Here is a 22,026-nt window from a genome sequence, read left to right on the forward strand (position 1 = left end):
AAATAAATATTTTCTAACACAAATTGAATAACTATTTTAAAGCATCAAGTAATTTAAATTAATGCTTTTTCAGTTAGTCAATTAAACTTTTCATTTCGATACTTGACTTCCAGGTCGTGGCGAGGCACTAGGCCTTCTTGGTTATTGGAGCAACAACCACTTCCTTAGACAAAGCCTCATAAAGAAATTAGTTGTTTAATTTCCTTGCTGAAAATGCTAAGTCTAATTTTAATTTTAAATTAAATAGGTTTTTGGAACCCAATAGAGGTTCCTACCTACAGGATTAACCAAGTATTTCCTAGGTATATAGATTTTTGATATATTTCTAATTTGACTTTGATGAAATCTATAATACCAATTTAAACCTCTATAATTCCTAAAAGTAGAAATATTTGAACCATTGGATTTTTTCAATCTTTCTATTTCTTCTTTTAGTTTTTCATTTTCAATTTTCAATTTTTCAAAATCCTCTATAAGACATGATTTTGCCAAAGTTCTCTTTGTTTCTAAAATTTCATTTTCTAATTTGGCATTTTTATTTTCTAATTTATACATGGATTTAGTCATAGCTTTGATACCAAAGTAAAGTTCATCAGGGGGTAAGAGGCATACCTCACTTACCATATCAGACTTAAAACTTGACTCTCCCCCTGCTTCGCTACTTCCATCTGAGGTCGCTCCCCCTTCATCGATGCTGGGTTCTGATGTACTTTGTCCTTCGTAGCTTGCCATCAGTGTTATCCCGGCATATTCTTGAGCTTCTGATTCGGATGAAGAAGTGTCGTCCCAAGTTGCTTTTAGGTTGTGTTTCTTGGGTGTCTTCATTTTGACCTTCTTGAGTTCTGGGCAGTCTTCCCTTAGGTGTCCCTCCTTCTGACACTGGTAGCATCGCACCTTTCTTCTACCTTTTTTATTCTTTTTATTCTGCATTTTAAATTTATTAGATCTAAAAAACTTTTTAAAGTTTCTTACCATGTACGCTTCTTGATCGTCTTCGGAGTCTGACTCGGGTTCATCCTTGTTGGTTGCGTTCAGTGTCATAGTCTGGGTTGTGTCCTTTGATATCTTTGCACATCTAGTTTCGTGTAATTCAAGGGTAGAAAAACATTCCTCTAATGTACTTACCTCCAGGTCCTTTGAGATGTAGTAGGCGTCGATGATTGACGTCCACTCTGGAGTTCTGGGAAACGCGTTGAGTGCGTAGTGTATGCTGTCTCATTTGTTACCGTTTCTCCAAGGTTCTCGAGATCAGTAATCAGTTCTTTTACCTTTGCGTGTAGATTGGCTACCTTCTCACCTTTTTCCAGACGAATGTTCATCAACTTGTTCCGGAGGATGTCTCTTCTAGTGAGCTTCGCTTCAGACGTGCCTTCATGGAGTTCCAGGAACTTCTCCCAGAGTTCTTTAGCAGATGAATAACTTCCGATGCGGTTGACCTCTTAAGGTGGTAACACACTCAGCAGGTGATATTCCGCACGACTATTTGCTACAGATTCACTCTGCTCCTTATTTGTCCAATTGCTCTCTTCTTTTTCTTTTCTATCTTGATTCGTCGGAGCTAAAAAACCATACTTCATTATAAACCGAATTTCGAAATCAGTTCTTAGGAATACCTCCATACGACGCTTCCAGTCTGCGAAGTTCCCCTCGAATTTTGGTGGGACGATGCTTGGTCCGGCCATCTTTTTGCTTCGATCGGCGGTTAGTCCTCCTGAAGCGCCTTGCTCTGATACCACTTGTTGGTCCCTTTGGAGGCCGGCAAGAGGGGAGGAGTGAATTGCCCTACAAAATAAAACTCGAACCTTTCTCGGATTTCAACTATATCATAAACACTTGTAATAAAAAGTAGAGACTAAGTAAAGAAATCATACACCAGAGATTTACTTGGTTTGCAATCAGAGGATTGCTAGTCCAAGGAAAGTAAGCGCACTATGATCTCCTCTGGGCGGAGAAGCCTCTTTACAACGTTGACAGCACAAATGAAAAGAACACAACTGAAAGCACAGAAAGAATTGATTACAAGTGAGTTAAATGATCTGTGCAAACCAGTGTTATATTTATAGCACTGGATAAAACTTTATCCCCCAACGTTCAGATCGAGTTTGACTCGATCTGGTCAACAACTTCGGTCCGGGCGCCCCGGACCCCAAAAGTCAACTCTGGTTGACTTTTTTCGTCTGGTCGCTCCGCTTCAGTTCAGTTCGTCTCGGTCCGGGTCTTCTGTTCCAGCTCCACTAGCTTGGGTGATCTCGGCCATCCGGAATAGGGCTCACCCGAACCCATGTTCCGGCCTTCTCCTCGAGCAGCCTTCCTTCCCGGTTTCTCGTCCCTCGAACGCCGCGCACGTTCTTCTCGTCCACCGGTGTACTCTTCCGCGGTCACCTCGTCCCTCAGACGCACTGAGCCCGTCGGCTCTCTCCCGTGCCGTCCTTCTCGCTAGTCGCGTCTTCCGCTCGACTTCCTGTGTTCCTAAGCTCCTGCACACTTAGACACAAGGGTTAAACAAACGTAGGACCTAACTTAGCTTGTTTGATCGCATCAAAACACCTTGGGGTTCCAACATTAGGTTCATGTGATGAACCAAATTGCATTAAGAGTAATTCAAATTAGACTAATTGAGTTGGAATCAATTTGATTCATGTGTAGTATGAGTCTAATTTAGATTATGATTCATTGAGTCAATTTAAACCAATGAATAGAGATTCATTAAATTAAATTGACTTGAATCAATGGTTAGATTTGATCAACAATGGGAGATAAAAAAGGTCAAGTTTGACTTGACTTCAGAGGGAAGATGAAGAGTCAAGTTTGACTTGACCAAATGCCACCTCATTGTGACTTGGCATGGGGCCGGCCAATGATGGTGTTCCACATCATCAAGGCTACATCATAGTGTGCCACCTCATGAGGAAGACCAAGAGTCATGACTCTTGGTATTACAAGGAGGTTTAAAACCCTCCTTTATGTGGCCGGCCACATGAGAGTGCAAGCATTTGTGCTTGTTGTAACTCCTTCTTCTTCCTCTTCTCTTCTCTTGTTCTCTCCCTCTCCTCCATTGCTGAAACCATTCAAGGGTGCTAGCACACTCTAAGTGGTTTTTCTCCACCTTTTGTCCGTGCAGATACATGTAGAGGAGTGTACACTTGACACTCTATGAGATCCGACAACCATTTGGACGAGCGAGATAAGCGAAGGGCATCGCGACAAGGGTAACACTCTTATCATGTAGATCTAAGGTAGATCTAGGATAAACAAACATGTACATGAATTTTATTTATCTTTGCACGGATCTGTGGCAAGACTTCAAGGTTTCCGCAACGTAAAAAGCGGTTTTTACGGCTCGAAAGTGCCAACAAGGGCTTCGACAGAGAGGGCTTCGGCGAAGGAGTTCACGTGAGAGGGCTTCGGCAGAGGGCTACGAGTGAGAGGGCTTTGGCGACAGAGGAGTTTGCATGAGAGAGAGGTCGCGCGTTTAGGTTTTTTTGCGTGAGAGAGGTGCGCGCAATTGGTTTTGCGTGAGTTTGGTACGCAGGGGGGAGTAAGTGAAAAATAATCGTGGAGGGTTTCGCTTGAATAATTTTGGCAAAAAGACTATTAACAATGCTAATTGCACGTTATTAAAATTTTATAATATTTATTGGCACCGTGTATTTTTACATATCGTCATTTATATATGTATAATAATTATTAACAGTGTCCGCCGCATGCCATTAATATTATGTTTTAACAGCGCACTATACACGTCGTTGAAAAGTATATTGGCAGTGTACTTTTTTCATATGTCGTCATTTATATAAATACTATACTATCAGCAGCGCACATAATTAGGTGCACCGTAAAAACTATTATTAACAACGTGCTTTAACTGCGCGTCGTTGATGATGCGCTGCGGAAAGTCATTTTTGTTGTAGTGCCAGTTAGTACAACAACCGACGACGTCGGCAACAGGAGGGCGAGCGGGATTGGAAGATCGACCGGAACTAGTTTTCATATGGGGGCAAAATAGAGGTCTGACCGGCGCGCAGGAAGCGCCACCCGCACCCATCCCATTTCATCGCGTCTTGTTCCAAACCCCCTCAGAAATAGCTTAGGCGAACTAGGAAAGGGGGTCATCTTCGGACGATGCTCCCATTCAGGATGCACGAAAAGGAAAGGCACCTAGAAGTCACTCTTCACCCGAGCGGATCAATTTACAATTCTCTTAGGCGATCTTGGGTGACCCTCTACCCAGGCACTATACCCCATTGGCAATCAGGGAATATAATGGAACGACGGATCCAGATGATTATCTGGATAAGTTTGATAGCGTGACCACGCTGCACCAGTACACAGATACGGTGAAGTGCCATGTCTTTCTCACTACTCTCTCCAGCTCGATGCAGCGCTAGTTCCGAAGATTTCCGAACGGATCAATATGTAGCTTCAAGGACTTTTGAGCTACGTTCCAGCACCATTTTGCCAGTAACTGACGCTATCAGAAGACGAGCGTCAACCTCTTTGCCCTGAAGCAAGGATCGAAAGAAGCGCTCTAAGCCTACATCAGGTGTTTCGATCAAGTGGCCATGGATATCCCCTCGGTCTCATCCAAGACGATGATGAATGTCTTCACGTAGGGGCTGGTTGAAGGAGAGTTCTTCCAGTCGCTCATCAAGAAGCCGCCCAAGGACTTTGCCCACCTGCTCAAGAAGGCCAATGAATACATAAACGTGAAAGAAACCCAGGTAGTAAGGAAGAAGGAAACGTCGGTCGAGCCCACGCTGGTACCCGAGTGGCGACCATCGAACAGCCACCAGCCGCCCAAAGAACCAAGAGCAGAGGGAGCGCGGCCGCATCAAGAAGCCAGGACACATGTCGTGCAGCATGTGGCCTCCAGTCGGCAGAAGACGACAAGAGGCAAGGTATGGACACCGATGTTCTGCTCCATTCACCAGTCGATGACGAATAACATGCGCGACTACTACGATCTGACACCGATCGATAGCCAACTGATGTCGAGAGGATACCATCATCGATCTCCAACTTCAGATCGGCAAGATAGACAATGATCTGTCGGGCGACGAGAGGACGAAAGAAGAGTGCCCAAGTGGCACCATCGGCACCAGAGGAGGGATAACGCTGATCCTGCTCGAGTCTCGGCTAAGCAAAATAGACTCTCCACTCAGGAAGAAGAAAACAGAAGCAACGCCGCCCAAGTCTTATTCTATGGGGTCAACTATAACTGTCATTTTGTATTATAACGTCTGAAACCACTTATTTAATTTAGGATATTTATTGGATTAAATTTTAATTTAATTTATATTTAATTAAGAAATTATTAATTTAATAGATGGATTTAGTTAGATTTGATTAAGTTAGCTTACATTTATGGAATTAGAATTAACCAATTAAGAAAATGGTTGAATATAAATATGTATAAAATTTATTTAAAAACTAAATATGTATATAAAAATTTATATAACTGTATAAATTTTTATACAAAAATGTATATGATTTAGTAAATATATAAAATTTTATATAACCATAGATATAGATTTTTGTTATTTATAAAATTTATAAATACTTAGTATGTATATAAAAATTAGTATAACATATAGATATAAATTTTTATATAGAAATTATACATGACTTAGTATTTATGTATATAAACTATCATCTAATCATAAATGAGATATAAATAATATAGGTACTATAAATTATAGAAATGTAACGTGATGATAATAAAAAGGAAAAGACTATAATATATGGATAAAACTTATTAGTATTTAGGGATAAAACTTAGTATGTATAAATTTGTAGACATTATTCATCTAATTAATATGGAAATAAACTAATATATTACGTGATATAAGTTATAATTATAAAGAATAAATAGAATTAAATAAGGAGAATATAGGATTAATATATAAAGAATGTGCACTTGGTAACCAATTAAGAAATTATAGTATTATAAATTATATATCATGAATAAAATTTATATGACTAAGTAAAATATATATGGAATTATATAACTATGTTTTCTATCTAGACTTGTTATTAAGTTTTATAAAAATAAATAAAATAAATGACTTAGCATTTATATAAGTTATGAATTTATATGTGGATAGATATGGAAATAGAAATTGAGACCAAGTCCTAAATTCCCTCTTTTATTTAAACCCTCAACTCCACCTTGTCTTCTTGTTGCCACCAGCCTAAGGAGGTTTCCGCTACCCTTTGTTTTCTCCATCGATGCTAGAGACAAGGAGATATAGCTAAGTACTTAAGTCATGTTCTCAACTATGTTATTATTTTAATTAGCCTCTATGTCTTGTGTAGTTTTGGATTTTTGTGGCTTGTGAGGTTTTGGTTTGTTTGCTTGCTAAGGATACCATGGTTCGGCCCATACAAATGGTGCATATTTTCAACTATGTTAATGCTTTAGATTAGCCTCTATGTCTTGTGAATTTCGAGTACCATAGATTGAGTTGTGATGCTTTAGTTTAAGTTCTTTCCTTAAAGCTCTTAAAGGTTGTTTAAATGGAGGATTTTGGATTTTGGATTTTGGATTTTAGGGTTTATAATGATTGGCTATTTTCTTGCTAATGACACCATGTTTAGGATCTTTTTATGCTCTAAATTGATTGTGAATAGGTTGGATTTCGGATGTTATAGGGTGCGGTATAAAACCTTTGGTTTAGTTCACACATCTTGGTTTAAAATTGTATTTTAGAAACGATATAGTTCGATGTTGCACTTCATGTTTGTTACATGCTTCTAGCTATTTTTGTTTAGAAGATAGGAGACCATTTGATACCCAACTCGAATTGTAAAACTTGTAAAATTCAGATTTATCGTAGTAGATTAAAATTCTGTTTTAGAGACTATATAGTTTGATGCTGCATTTCATGTTTGTTCCATGCTTCTAGTTATTTTTCTGTAGAAGATAGGAGACCATTTGATACCCAACTCGAATTGTAAAACTTGTAAAATTCAGATTTTATGAGTAGATTAAAATTCTATTTTAGAGGCTATATAGTTTGATGTTGCACTCCATGCTTGTTCCATGCTTCTAGTTGTTTTCCATTAGAAGGTGGGAAACTTTTCTATGCTTATTTCAACTTATAAAACTAGAAAATTTCAGATTTAAGGAGTGGTTAAATTCTGGTTTAGAGCTTTAATTAATATGATGTTGTAAAAATTTGTTTTAGAGCTTTAATCATCATGACATTGTTAAATTCTATTTGTGAGGTTTAATTAACATGATTATGTTAAATTTTGTTTTTAGAGGTTTTATTATCATGATGTTGCTCTACAAGTTGCTTCGTGTTTTACTATTTGTTTGACCTTAGAAACTAGAGATCTTTGCAGGCTCAAATTATGATATAGATCATGCAAGCTTCGGATATGATAGGAGTCATTTTAAATTCTGTTTTTAATGGTTTAATCACCATGGGGTTGCATTAGAAACTAGAGAACGATGCATGCTCCGATTATGTTATAAACCTTGCAAGTTTCGGATATGGTAGGAGTAGTTCTAAATCCTGTTTTAAGGGTTTGTTCATCATGGTTGCTCTACCATTGTTCAGATTTTTCTCATATCATGTTTTATTTTAGTTCCTCAGGATCATATATGTTTAGCTACCCTAAATGAGTTTCGGTTTTTGGTTTGTAAGTCTATGTTAAGAAAATGATACCATTTAGCTCCTATAAATTTTTAAGTTTTCAGAATGTGTTTAGTATGCTTGTGATTACCCCTGCTTCACATCATGATAGTTTAAAAGGCTATAGGTAGGATATAAATTTACATGCTTACGTTTAGATTTACGATTATGCCATGTCTAAATTTCTACGCCTACTCATGCTATGTTGATACAAAAGTCGAGGCTTAAGCTTTGTTATGAATTGACATGCAAGTTTATGTTCATATGCTTCGTATGTACGATTATTATACCTTAAGGTGATAATGATAATGATAAGGATTTAGGTGGTGTTTGGTTCTCTCCTAGGAATCGGAATGAGAATGGGTATCATAGTATTTTGGAATGGGAATGAGTATGAGCTTGGGTATCATTCTTAAAAATAATATTTGGTTAATTAAATATTTTCAATAGGAATGAACCTAAATTTATTTTTTTACCCTTAGAGGAAAATAAGATAAAAAATTAGATGGAAGAGAAAGTTGAATGTGAGAGAAACATATGATGAGAGAGAAAGTGTGATGATAAAAAATGAAGAGAGAAAAAGTGTGATGAGAAAAAATGAAGAGAGAGAAAGTGTGATGAGAGAAAATGAGGAGAGAGAGCGTGATAGGAGAGATTGAGAAGAGAAAAAGTATGAAGAGAGGGAAACTGTGCTGAGAGAGAATGAGAGATTGAGGAGAGAAAACGTGATGAGAGAGAAATTATGATAGAAAAAAATAAAGAAAGGGGAAGTGTGATGAGAGAGAGTATGATGGAAGATAATAAAGAGAGAGAAAGTGTGATGAGAGAAAATGTAGAGAGAGTATGGTAAAAAGAGATTGAGGAGAGAGAAAGTATGATGAGAGAAAGTATGATGAGAGAAAATGTAGAGAGAGTATGGTAAAAAGAGATTGAGGAGAGAGAAAGTATGATGAGAAAGAAAGTATAATGAAAAAATGAGGAGAGAATTAAGAGAGAGAAATGATGAGAGTGTGTGTGTGTGTGTGATGAGAGAGAATATAGAGAGAAAATGGTAGAGAATGTGTGATGAGAGAGAATAAGGAGAGAGAAAGTACATTGAGAGAGAAAGTGTGATGATAGAATGAGGAGAGAGAAAGTACATTGAGAGAGAAAGTGTGATGATAGAATGAGGAGAGAGAAAGTATGATGAGAGAGAGTGAAATGAAAGAAAAATTGAACAAATATACTAAGAGTATTTTCGTCCAAAACTTAATTCTCATTCTCATTCCATCAAAACCCAAAGGAGGGGGTGGGTTTCATCCATACCCAAGTTTTTGGATTTCATTCCAAAATCTTGATTCCATTCCCATCAACCAAATATAAGATTTGGGAATGAATCCATTCCCTCATTCCTAAACCTCTAAACCAAACGCCACCTTAATAAAAATACTATGAGGGAATAGACCCTAGAGGGAGCCCGTTTACAGGAAAAGGCCCCAAAGGGAGCCCAAATCGGGTAAGTTGACTGTAACAAAGTGATAATGATAATGATAAAGATGTAATGAGGATACCGTGAGAGAAAATGTCTCAGAGGGAGTCTGCTTATGGAAAAAGACCCTAGAGGGAGCCCAATATCGGGTAAGTTGACTATGACAAAATGGTAATGATTTGATGGGAATACCAAGAGGGAAAAGGCCCCAAAGGGAGCCCATTTACGAGACAAGGCGGGAGCCCAATATCAGTTTTTCATGATAGGCCATGACCCAGTGACGAGAGTTGTTGACGCCCCGCCACCAAGTACCATGATTTTACAACTGAAATTGATCAATCGATCATATGATGATAGCTTGTCACTTTCAACGATCCTTGCCTTAAAAGGATTTATGATATATTATGCTTATTTTTATGCTTACATTATACTGATGTACATGCTCATGATTATAATTGTTCGTATACTTATGTTTATGCTTACGTTATGTTGATGTACATGCTCATGATTATGTCTGTTCGTATGCTTATATTTATGCTTACGTTATGCTGATGTATAGGAAGGTCTCTAGTTACCTAGAACGTGGTTTTTCTTAGTACACCAGATTATAGGCGCTAACTATTGCATGGTATGATTTTGAATATGCTGAGTCTCTCGACTCACAGACTTTAACCTTCTTTTTTTTTTAAAAGGGAACAGTCGAGGCAGGAGGCATTGACTAGTGAGTCAGCTCAGAACCATGGCAGTACAACCCAAAAACCTTCCAGTTTAAATTCTTCATTTACTTATGTTGTTTTTGAACTGTCTATGTAATTTTATTTGAGCTAAGAAATAGCTATGGAAGTATGAGAAAGTGACGTCCGCATTTCTATTTATGAATTGTAAGTAAAAACAAAAACTAGGAGTGTTACATATACATTGCCATTTATTTATTTTTTTTATATTTGTGGTGGGCCCGTGAGTTAGCCCACCTAATCTGGAATCCACCTTAAGTTGGATTGGATTGGAGATTTTTCACGATGTCAAGATAATGAATTGACCCACCCTGCCTCATCCCACCAAATGGCTGACCAGCCATGAACCGACCTACCCCACCATGGGTTGAACCCATCTAATAGCTCTATATCCACGTAATGATTTGCACATCTTGTCTTGCAACAAATGCTATAGAGTTGAGGGTTGCCACGTGTCAGAGTCATGCTGATATATCAAATCGAAATGATGGTTGAGATTTTGTCGATTTGAGCGACAGATTCAACGGCTCAACGTGATAGTTTGTCGTTTTATTACTTTGATCCAATGGTTAAAATTCCAAGACCGGAGTATATTAGGGTTAGCGAGGGGAGAATGTCATCACTTTTTCGTCATCTTGTCCAAGTTCTAGAAACAATGATTTTCTATCGCCCCCAAACTTCCTTTTTCCTATAAGTTCCTTCACCTTTCTTGTGCTCCAACTTTTGCTGTCTCTTTAGCCTTCATCCTCCGTAGTCTTCCAGCGCATCCATGGCAACTGAAAGTATTTCAACTCCCTAGTACACTTCAATGACGTCTGATTTTAATGGAGGAGATTTGGACCAATTGTTCTTGCAATGTGAAATTCTCGCTGACCATCGAATAATAATCCTGAATGACTCTTGACTGACCTCATCTCCCCCTATCGATTTCATCACCTTTTTTAAGGGTTAGCTGTTAGACGACCTCCGATTTTTCATTTTGAGATCTTTATCGAGGTCGGTCAATACTTCAATATTCACCTTTAACAATTGGGCCCAACTCTTTTTGACTACTCTATGGAGTAATCATCATTTTCCACTTGTACTAAATCTCACTCACTCTGAGTCTTCCATTATTTTTTCATTCACAATAAAATATTTTCTTCATGCGTCGGTAAAAAAAATATATTTTTAGGGAGAGAAACTATTTTACCAATTGAGTCATAGGTATCTGACATATTTATACCTAATGATTTTAAACGTGGTGACAAAAATAGATGTTGGGGTCTTCTACCCTCAAGTTAGTTGAGGCAGGTAAGCGCCTCCTGGGCCTCACCTCAGGTCGAGACCTGCTAAAGCTGAGTTGGAGGAGTGAGGTGCTTCGTCCGCTAGTTCTTTGGGTGATGCAGCGGGTCGGTTATGGTTCAAGCTTTAATTAACCAGAACTGCTAGTTCAAACATTGAACCAACAATTCAATTGATTCTTTTATTATAGATGTTTTTTTAATTTTAATATAAATGATACATTTTTATTGCTAGAAATTTGTTAAAAAGAATGATTTGTCAAGATTTGAACCTAGGTCTCTTATGTGAGCCAAATATCCTATTCATATGGTCCTAACATATTAACATGCAATGTTAGTTAATTATTTAATAAGTAAGCAATAGTTTGCTTTTCTTATATAAAAACTAATGAAGTAATAATAATAATTTATAAATTGTTAGTTAATTAAGAGAATTTTGTTAGTTAATTTATATTTTTTTATTTTTAAAATATAATAATAATCTTAAACTATGCCATACACAATTCGTGAACTGGTAGTTTCGAACCTTGGATGGTAATCATTGTGAACTGGTAGTTTCGAACCTTGAATGGTAATTATCTTGGATGATTAAGATTAAGGATTGACTCCTCAAAAATCATCAAACCGTCGATTCCAAATCACGGTCGTATTTAAATCCAGCCGATAGTGGTCCCGATACCAACTTCGTCCATCAAGGTAGGATCTCTACGAGCCGAACTGAGTTTTACACGTCCACCTCACGGTCCAGACTCTTCAACCCACTCCCAAGCGACCTTCTGATGGGCTCAGTTGGTAATCCTAAGTCAACCATTTCACCTTAAAGAGCAAGTAGGGATTTGCGCTTAGAAACTCTCTTGAGAATTCAACCTCGTCTTGATAATATTAACCCACGAGATGGCCACGACATGCCACAAGATTAATGAGGCGGCGCAGTGGCGGAGTGGGTAGCGCATGACTCAATCGAGGTAAGAATTTGTAGAATTTATCAGATCAAGGTGGAGTTGTGCCTCCAATTTTTGTGATCCATACCTTATCCCTATTGTAGTTATGGGTTATGATGATGGAGTTATCCACTTGAGTTCCCGTTGTCCTCCAATCCCATAGACATACTGATAACACTCAAATGAAGAAGAGTCAAAGAAAACACCTGATAGCACTTAGATGAATAAGAGAAAGATAGCAGAGAATTAATGTACTATTGGTTTCTCATTTAAAGTTCATACAAAGCATAGGCTATACATATGTCTTTATATAGCAGTAAGAAAAAACAATCCGATCCTAAAATTATGCATCTAGATCTAGCCTTAGCCTTTCATTTATTCAAAGCATATCCATTAAATACGGATATATTCTATCTTAATTATGACTTGATTTAAATAATACAACATAGCCTCCCTTAAACCAAGTCACAAATGTTAGCCATCCCAATTGCCTTCTTCAACTTGAGAAAAATCTCTGTCTTCATTGGTTTTGTAAAGATATCTGCAACTTGACATTCACTAGGACAATACTCGATGTTGATTTGTTTTTTCGCAACCCATTCTCTGATTTTATGATACTTGATATCTATATGCTTGCAGCGGCCATGAAATACTGGATTCTTAGATAATGCAATTGTTGACTTGTTATCACAAAAAATTGTCGTAGGACCATCTTGTTTGTGTTGTAAAAAATCTAAAATCTTTCTTAGCCAAATTGCTTGCATAGCACAATTTGTTGCCGCTATATATTCTGCTTCTGTTGTTGAAAGTGCTACCACCGGTTGCTTTTTAGAAGACCAAGAAAATATAGCTGAACCAAGATGAAAAGCATATCCCGATGTACTCTTTCTAGTCTCAACATCTCCAGCCCAATCACTATCTGTATATCCAATAAGTCCCACAGTTTTATTAGTAGAATACAAAATTCCATCATTAATTGTACCTTTGACATATCTAAGAATTCGCTTTGCTGCGGCCCAATGCGAATCCTTTGGTTTCTCCATAAACCTGCTAAGTACTCCAACTCCAAAAGAAATATCTGGCCTTGTAGCAACCAAATATCTTAGACTCCCAATCAAACTTTTATAAGCAGTAATATCCATACTCTTACCAGTTTCATCTTTAGACAACTTTATCTTTTCAATCACTGGAGTAGGAACTGGTTTGGAGCATTCCATCCTAAACCTTTTCAAAATATCAGAAGCATATTTCTTTTGTGAGACAAAAAACCCATCATCCATCTGAATAACTTCAAGCCCTAGGAAATAACTCATTAGACCCATATCTGTCATTTCAAATTTACTAACCAAGGCTTCCCTGAATTCTATGATTAACTTTAAGTTATTTCCGGTAAAAATCAAGTCATCAACATAAAGACAGACTATGAGTGTATCACCAGATTCAATATGCTTAACATACAAAGTATGCTCATAAGGACATCTCAAAAAACCATTTTCAATAAAATAAGAATCAATACAACTATACCATGCCCTTGGTGCTTGTTTTAAACCATATAGAGCTTTCTTCAACCTGTACACCTTATTCTCTTCCCCTTTCTTCACATATCCTGCAGGTTGTTCGACATATATTTCTTCTTCCAAGAAGCCATTCAGAAAAGCAGATTTTACATTCATTTGATACAGTTTCCAATTATTTTGAGCAGAAAGTGAAATAAGCATGCGTACTGTATCAAGTCTACTTACAGGAGCAAAGACCTCAAAATAATCAATACCTGCTTTTTGCTTGTAACCTTTTGCAACCAACCTCGCTTTAAAACGATCAATTTCACCATTTGGCTTATACTTTGTCTTGTATACCCACTTTACTCCAACTGGTTTTTTTCTTGGAGGTAATTCAGTTAATTCCCAAGTACCATTAGTTTCAATGGCTTGAATTTCCTCGTCCATTGCCTTCAACCAATGAGTCTTTTTAGCAGCATCTTCAAAAAATATAGGATCACAATCTGAAAAAAGAGCAAACTGAACAATTTCTTCATCAGACAGATCATTATCATTACTTAACACATAATCTTGCAAGCGAGCTGGTAATCGGCACTCGCGTTGTGATCTTCTAGTTGGTGCTTCAGATTGTACAGAAACTTGAACATTATCTTGAGTAGGCTGTTCATCCAGAAAGTCGTCAGGAATATCAGGAACAATAATAGACTTTTCTTTTTCTATACACCAATTCCAACTACCATGTTCATCAAAGACCACATCACGACTAATAATAACTTTCTTAGTTTCAGGGTTATATAGCTTATAAGCCTTTGATGTATCACTGTAACCAATAAAAATACACTTCTCGCCTTTATCATCAAGTTTCTTCCTCAACTTATCTGGTACATGTGCATATGCCAAACAACCAAAGATCTTGAGATGTTTGACAGTCGGCTTTCTTCCACTCCAAGCTTCCTCAGGTGTCTTATCATGAACACTTCTTGTTGGACACCTGTTCAACACATAAATAGCACAAGATACAGCTTCTGCCCAGAAATGCTTAGGCAGATTTTTTGATTTCAACATACATCTTACCATATCCATAATAGTTCTATTTTTTCTCTCAGCCACTCCATTTTGTTGTGGAGTATATCTAGCTGTCATTTGATGTTGAATACCATGCTTCTTTAAAAAATCATCACACACAATATATTCTGTACCTCTATCAGTTCTTAAGATTTTGATTTCAAGTCCACTTTGTTTTTCAACAAATAATTTAAATTGCTTGAAAATATCACATGCTTCTGACTTGTGATGTAGAGGATAAACCCAAGTTTTTCGACTCAAATCATCGATAAAAGTAATAAAATACTTATTACCTCCAAGTGATGGTACTTCCACTGTGCACAAATCTGAATGTATAAGTTCTAACTGTTTTGTGGCTCTCCATGACTTGCCTACAGGAAAAGGTTCTCTATGCTTCTTGCCAATTAAACAAGTCTCACAAACATGATTAGACTTCACAATATCAGGCAACTCAAAAACAAGCTTCTTTCTTGCTAAATAATTTAATCCAGAAAAATGAAAATGCCCAAAGCGCATATGCCACAACCAATTATCATCCAAAATCTCAGAATTAAAGCAAGAAAGAAATTTATGCTGAATTTTCAAAGGAAATAATCTATTCTGAGACATTTTTACCTTTGCTATCAACTTCCCATTTCCATCTGTTATGATGCAATACCCCTGAATAATGCATATTTTATAACCCTTTTCTGATAATTGTCCCATACTTAATAAGTTTTGGTGAAGTTCTGGAACATAAAAGACATCAGATATAAAATTTTGAGAACCATCCTTCAACTGGATATAAATTTTACCTTTTCCCAATATTGGTACTTTTGTCTTATTTCCAAAAGTAACCTCTGATTGAATTGATTCATCTAATTCCGAGAATAACTCTCTTCTTCCACACATATGGTTACTACATCCAGTATCCAAAAACCATACGTTCTCATTTGCAGGTAAACTATTACTAGCCAAAAGTAAAGTCTCAGATTCATTAGAGTCCTCACCATAATTTCCAGCAATGTTTGCCTGGTTGCCATGATTGTTGAATTTCTTGTATCTACAATCTGCAATTTTGTGCCCATATTTTCCACAATTATAGCAGTGAGCCGAAAACCTCTCTTGCATGGCATTATCTCCACTTCTTCCTTGATTTGAGTAGTTACCTCGACCTCTTCCTCTATATCCTCTTCTTGCTCTTCCTCGACCTCTATTGAATCCTCCTCCTCTTTGACTAGAGTCAGTCGTGTTAAGAGTAACCTGACTCTTTAAAGCTTCTTCATTTGCTGGTGTTTCCGTCTTTGCTTCGATCCTGTCAATATGGCTTTCTATCATACCTTTTAATTCTGCAATTGTCAGCAGTTCAATGTCATGTGATTCTTGAATTGAGGCCACCACATGATCATACTTCAATGGTATGGTTCAAGAATCTTCTCAACAACGAGATCATCTCCAATTTTATCACCATATAATCTCATTTTATTGACAAGATCAGTAAGACGTGAAAAATAATGCTCAACTGTTTCTGTAGATGACATCTCGCATCGATCGTATAACCTTCGTAGCGACTGCAACTTGGATTTTTGTGCTCGATCAACTCCTTTGTATGACAATTTTAAGGTGTCCCACGCCTCCTTTGCCGTCTTGGCATTTGCAATCAAACCAAAAATTGAATAATCAACTCCTTGATGAATTTGTCCCAACGCAAGTTGATCTCGACGTTGAGAGTTTGCATCGGCTCCTTCTGAAAGACCTGAATCAATAGAGCTCCAAAGATTTTGAGCTTTTAAATGTGTAGACATCATTATCTGCCAATAATTATAATCGAGCTTCCCATCTAATTTGGGACCAGACCAAACAACATTAAAATTGTTTGTCATATTTTACTACAAAAAAAAAACGAGCTAGAAGGTTACCGGCTCTGATACCACTTTGATAACACTCAAATGAAGAAGAGTCAAAGAAAACACCTGATAGCACTTAGATGAATAAGAGAAAGATAGCAGAGAATTAATGTACTATTGGTTTCTCATTTAAAGTTCATACAAAGCATAGGCTATACATATGTCTTTATATAGCAGTAAGAAAAAACAATCCGATCCTAAAATTATGCATCTAGATCTAGCCTTAGCCTTTCATTTATTCAAAGCATATCCATTAAATACGGATATATTCTATCTTAATTATGACTTGATTTAAATAATACAACACATACCAGCTTGGCTCGACATGCTCCACCCAATCGAGGATTGTAGTTGGCAAGGACTACAGCTGAGGGATTCAAAGCTGAAATCGCCGACCAAGCAACACAGCTACATATGATGTAGCAGGAGCTAGAGATGGCAGAGGCGGAGGTGGCCACCCTCCAAGAGCAATCGAGCGAGTTCTAAGCCTAATTGAAAAAATTGGAATCACACGCCTCCTCAGAAAAGGAATAGCAGAAGAAAGCCACATCTAAATTAGAGAAGATGAAAGCCAAGTCGAGGACTCGGCAAGAAGAGATGGATATATTAAAGGCAATGTTGGAGATCAGGAGGGTCTTGTCTAAGACCTAGCGATCTAAAATAGATACCTTTAGGCTGACCTAGTAGCCTAGAAGGGTGAATTAAAGGGCAAGGAGGTGCAACTCGAAGGTCATCTGGCTAGAGAAGAAAAATGTTGGGCCATTAAGAGGGAAGAGTTTATACGGTTCGAGGAATTCTATGATCTACTAGATAGTCACACCCTTAAAATGGTCTAGTATGAGATTGATAGTGTAGTCAAACAGTTTTGCTAGGCCAAGCACTTACCTGCTGACTTATTTGATAACACTATAAGCCTGCGAAGGGTCTACGACAACATCCCTAAAGAGGAGTTTGTCAACTAGCGTAGTTTGATTATATGCTGCTTATTGTAAGCCTTCGATGGTATATTTAGCCAAATTTTTGAAATGAAATGAAAGATAAAACTCTTACTTTTGAATGTTCTCTTAAACTATGGGAGGTCGGTCATGAGTAGTGAGAGTCAAAGGGCTCCAAGTCTATGAGGGTACTCAGTCGCATGAGAGCATGATTGCGTGGGAGCACACTTGGACTTGATTGTGTGAGAGAACACTCGGACTTAGCGTGCGGGAGAACTCTTGGACTCGATTGCATGGGAGCACACTTGAACCTGATGCATGGGAGCACTTTTGGACTTGATCGTGTGGGAGCACACTTGGACTTGTTTGCATTGGAGCATGCTTGAACTTGGTATGTAGCAGCACACTGGGACTCGATGGATGGGAGCATGCTTAAACTCAATCGCATGGGGGCATGCTTAGACTTGATCACGTGAAAATATGCTTGCACTCGACACGTGGGAGCACGCTTGAACTCGGCACGTGAGAGCATGCTTGGACTCGGAGTGTGAGAGCACGCTTGAACTCAGTCGCGTGGGAGTACGCTTGGACTCGATCGCGTGGGAGAATGCTTGGACTTGGTCATGTGGGAGTACGCTTGGACGTGTTTGCTGGGAGAACGCTTGGACTTGATCAGGTAGGAACATGCTTGGACTTAGCTCGTGGGAGCATGTTTGGACTCAATCACATGAGAGCATGCTTGAACTTGGTGGGCAAAAGCACGTTTAAATTCGACCGAGTGGGAGCACACTTGTATTTGATCTCATGGGAACATGCTTGGACTCGGCGTTTCGGAAATGAAAAGTTATTTACTGCAAAAGGAGGCAAAGGTAGATACAAAACAGATAAATACTTGAGACAAAATAGAAAATTAAAAAAACACCCGAGGTCCTTAAGTGTGATAGGGCCACAAATGCATAGTCGACCATGGTCGGTCAGACTCTTTACCAACCAAATCTTTTAGGTAGTATGCTCTCGAGCTTAGATGGCGAGTTACCTGATATGGTCCTCCCCACTAAGCTTCTAGCTTTCCCACATCGTCCACGGGTTTGATCTTCTTCCAGACAAAATTGTTGACTTGGAAAGTACGTGAGATAACTCTCTTGTTGTAAGTCTGGCACATCCATTGAGTTAAGGCACAGGTCAAAATGCTGCCTTTTCTAAATTTCATTGATCAAATCTAGCTTCAATAGTCGTTTATCGAAGTTATTGGAATCATAAGTTTGTATCCAAGCTATCTCCATACCAACTTCAATCAGAACCAATGATTCTCCTCCGTAAACCAAGTGAAACCAAGTGAAAAAAAGTCATCCTTGTGCCATGGTGATAGTTTCACCTTGAGCAACATCACCTGCAAAGTAGCTGGGATCCTCAACATTTCTCCCAAGTTCCACCATCTCAACGTCTCAGTTTAGGTGATTCTCACAGACACCAATTTGAACATATTTGAGACTGCAATTTAATGAGTCACCAAAAAGCAACTATCACGAAGAAGATAGTAGGTGACATGATGGTGAGGGGGTTGCACGAAAATCTTACAGACAACTCAACAAAGGTGTTAGAATGAGTACTGAGACTGGACTCGGCGTAATCACTCCGATGCTCACGTTAGCACAAGAGTTAAAGGAAGATGAAAGCGATGGAATAATCAAAGCGTCCAAATGGTTGTGTCCACATAGCTGCGCATGTGGGAGCGGGAGTCTTTTTATAGAGCTACAACTATATCTTCTCATGCCCCACGTGCTCCAAGATGAACACTAATATTGTCCACATCCTCCAGATGAAATTGGTACACTATTCATATCTTTTGGGATAAATAACTATATTACTATGATCTTTCGGAGGGGAAAAGTAATGACTACATTATCCATATTTACCGAAGTAGCGGCTCACCAAACTATGTAAAGGGTAAATCATGAGTGACTCAGCTAGAGAAGTCGATGATCACTTTAACCTCTATTTTTACTTAACTATTGATCCATACCTTTGACTGGACCACGTCACATCTAGATTTATATTCCCACATCAAATATCTGCTTTTTTTGATATGTCAAACCTAAGGTCGGCAATGATGCAATATATGATTAACGTTGCATGGGACCAAGCTCATTTAGGTGCTTTTATTTGAGTTGGTCGACAAAATGTTACATTTTGATATTTCATGGAAGCTCCCATCTTACAGAAATTTCTCATCAATCTTATATAGTACCGAAGATTAACCGTTGACATGCTGAGTGTTTGGTGTTTGACTTGAGCCCTCCACAGTTACAAGCCATCTTCCTCCCGACTTGACTTCCCAAGAGTCAAACTCCAACCTTCCAACCACTTTCCATGCACACACAGCGAATCAACCTCCCAACTGCCGCGGATATCATCGCGCGTTACGCGCCAGCTTACTCCAACTCGCCATATAAATTAAGCCAGCCATTGCCCCCGAAATGAAGCATCGATCCCTCAAGCTCGTTGACTAATGGCGATCCAAAGCCTTTGCGTAGATATGCAGCTCAAGGGCAACGAGGATAGCAATACGGCGGCCATGCTCAGACGGATGGGTTCCAACTTGTGCAGAGAGGAGATGAGCACGAGCAGATCTGCGCAGAGTTTTTGCAGCATGTTAGAACCGATGCTTCGAAATGTGGTATGTATGCACTAAATCAGAACATTTGTGGTATTTTTATTTTTTGTTCAGATCTTGTGCTGAACAAATTGACAAAGTGCAGGTGCGTGAGGTGGTTCAGCAGAAGTTCGATCAGTTCGTGGTCGCACTGCAACGGCCTCTGTCGTCAGTTGCTCCCCCCAGATCTAACCATTTGCTTATGGAGAAACAGCCGCCAGTAGCAAGCCTGGAACTCATGTTCGTAGATCAAATGTCAACGCACATCTACACCAAATGCAAGATACGGAACAGAGACGACAAGCCTCTGCAAGTCAAGCTTGTCGATGCCATGACTAAAGAAACTCCGGTCTTTTCTCCCTCGAAGACTATGAAGGTAGAGATTGTGGTTCTCAATGGGAATTTCCCCTCACAGAAAGAGGAAGACTGGACGGCAGACGAGTTCAACAGCAACCTCGTGAAACAGAGAGATGGAAAGCCGCCGTTGCTCGTCGGAGAATGCACGGCGGTGCTGTCCGGAGGCATGGCGACGTTTCAAGAAGTTGAGTTCTCAGACAACTCGAGGTGGGTGAGAACTGGGAAATTCGTGCTGGGTGCGAGGGTTTGCTATGGCAATGGCGGAGGGGCAAGGATTAAGGAAGCAACGACCAAACCTTTCAAAGTCCTGGATCGTCGCGGTGAAGGTGATTGAACGCCACCTAGCTCCAACTAAATTTCAATCCGTTCAGATATCTAATGATTAAGTTTCATGTTTAACAGCATATAAGAAACATTATCCACCGATGCCTAATGATGAAGTGTGGAGATTGAAGAAGATCGGCAAAGATGGAGCATTCCACGTGAGGTTGGACAATGCAAAAGTAAGAACAGTGGAAGAGTTCGTGAGGCTAATGGACAAAGATCCAAAGCGTCTCAGAAACGTAAGCTGAAATGTCTAAATCTTTCTCTACAAAGGCTTTAATTTTAACCAAAGTGAATGATGGTGATGATTCAGATTCTAGGAAAAGGTATGTCCGAGAAGATGTGGAAGGCAACTACAAAGCATGCAAGGACTTGCAAAGTTGAAGAGAAACAGTGCCTTTATCAAGGGCAGTTGCAGATGAATGATCAGTTGAACAAAGCTAATGGAGTGGCGTATAATGGATGCTTTGCCACACAAAGTGATCTTCTCTTCGTTATTATAATTTTGTTCTGAAATTAAAACTCTATTATGAACGTATTACTTATTGGATTTCCCTTCTCTCTTTCCAGTGAATTCTGTGGAGGAATATGGAGCAGAGACTCGGCTAGTTTCAAGTTATCAGCAGCAGAACATGAATATGCCTGCATATGAACAAGGGAGATCAGAGGACAACAATAGAACTTTGCAAAGCAACATGCAGATGAACACCACAATCGTAATCGAGAACATGGACTTCGAATTATTTGCATTGCAACAAGTTTCATCCTAGCAAATCTTGTAGCTTTATATATACTCCCCACTTAATCTTGTATTATGTTTCTTAGTTGTAATGCTTCTTCAATATATCAAGACAGTAAAGCAAAGTCTGATGGTTAATGATCATGTCCGGAATCTGAGTCAGACGGACTGTCGAGTGAGATGGATGAAATATTGATCGAATCACGATGACCCGAGGGAGGTATGCTAAGATGTCTTCTATGTTGACCAAGTCGTCAAAAGTCCTCTGGTCAACGCTATCTGCAGCCAGCGACTGGGTCGCCCCGATCCCTAGTACCCCGATGCTCGAGCCAGATCCAACGAGTATATAAGTAATAGACTAAGACATAAAATAATGACATACATATAGAATATGAACGAAGAACGTACCCTGACCCAAGGAGACGCCCTCGGATGGAACGTTACTCGAGTTGTTGTGACCCGGAAGCGTAGATGAATAAGTCGGATGACCAGCTAGATCTGA

The 22,026-nt window shown here is 38.8% G+C and overlaps 1 protein-coding gene across 1 annotated transcript; it reads left to right on the forward strand.

Annotated features, from left to right (window-relative positions):
• Positions 1–19,936: 19,936 nt before the first annotated feature.
• On the forward strand, positions 19,937–21,668 carry LOC122000407 (calmodulin-binding protein 60 D-like). Its single transcript, XM_042554819.1, has 5 exons — positions 19,937–20,128; positions 20,211–20,787; positions 20,864–21,024; positions 21,099–21,264; positions 21,356–21,668. The coding sequence occupies exons 1-5, from the start codon at positions 19,961–19,963 to the stop codon at positions 21,553–21,555; spliced, it is 1,272 nt and encodes a 423-aa protein (XP_042410753.1). The 5' UTR covers positions 19,937–19,960; the 3' UTR covers positions 21,556–21,668.
• The last annotated feature ends 358 nt before the right edge of the window (positions 21,669–22,026 follow it).

The sequence above is a fragment of the Zingiber officinale genome, chromosome 7A (genome assembly GCF_018446385.1).
Source record: "Zingiber officinale cultivar Zhangliang chromosome 7A, Zo_v1.1, whole genome shotgun sequence".
In the NCBI taxonomy this organism is placed as follows: Eukaryota; Viridiplantae; Streptophyta; class Magnoliopsida; order Zingiberales; family Zingiberaceae; genus Zingiber; species Zingiber officinale.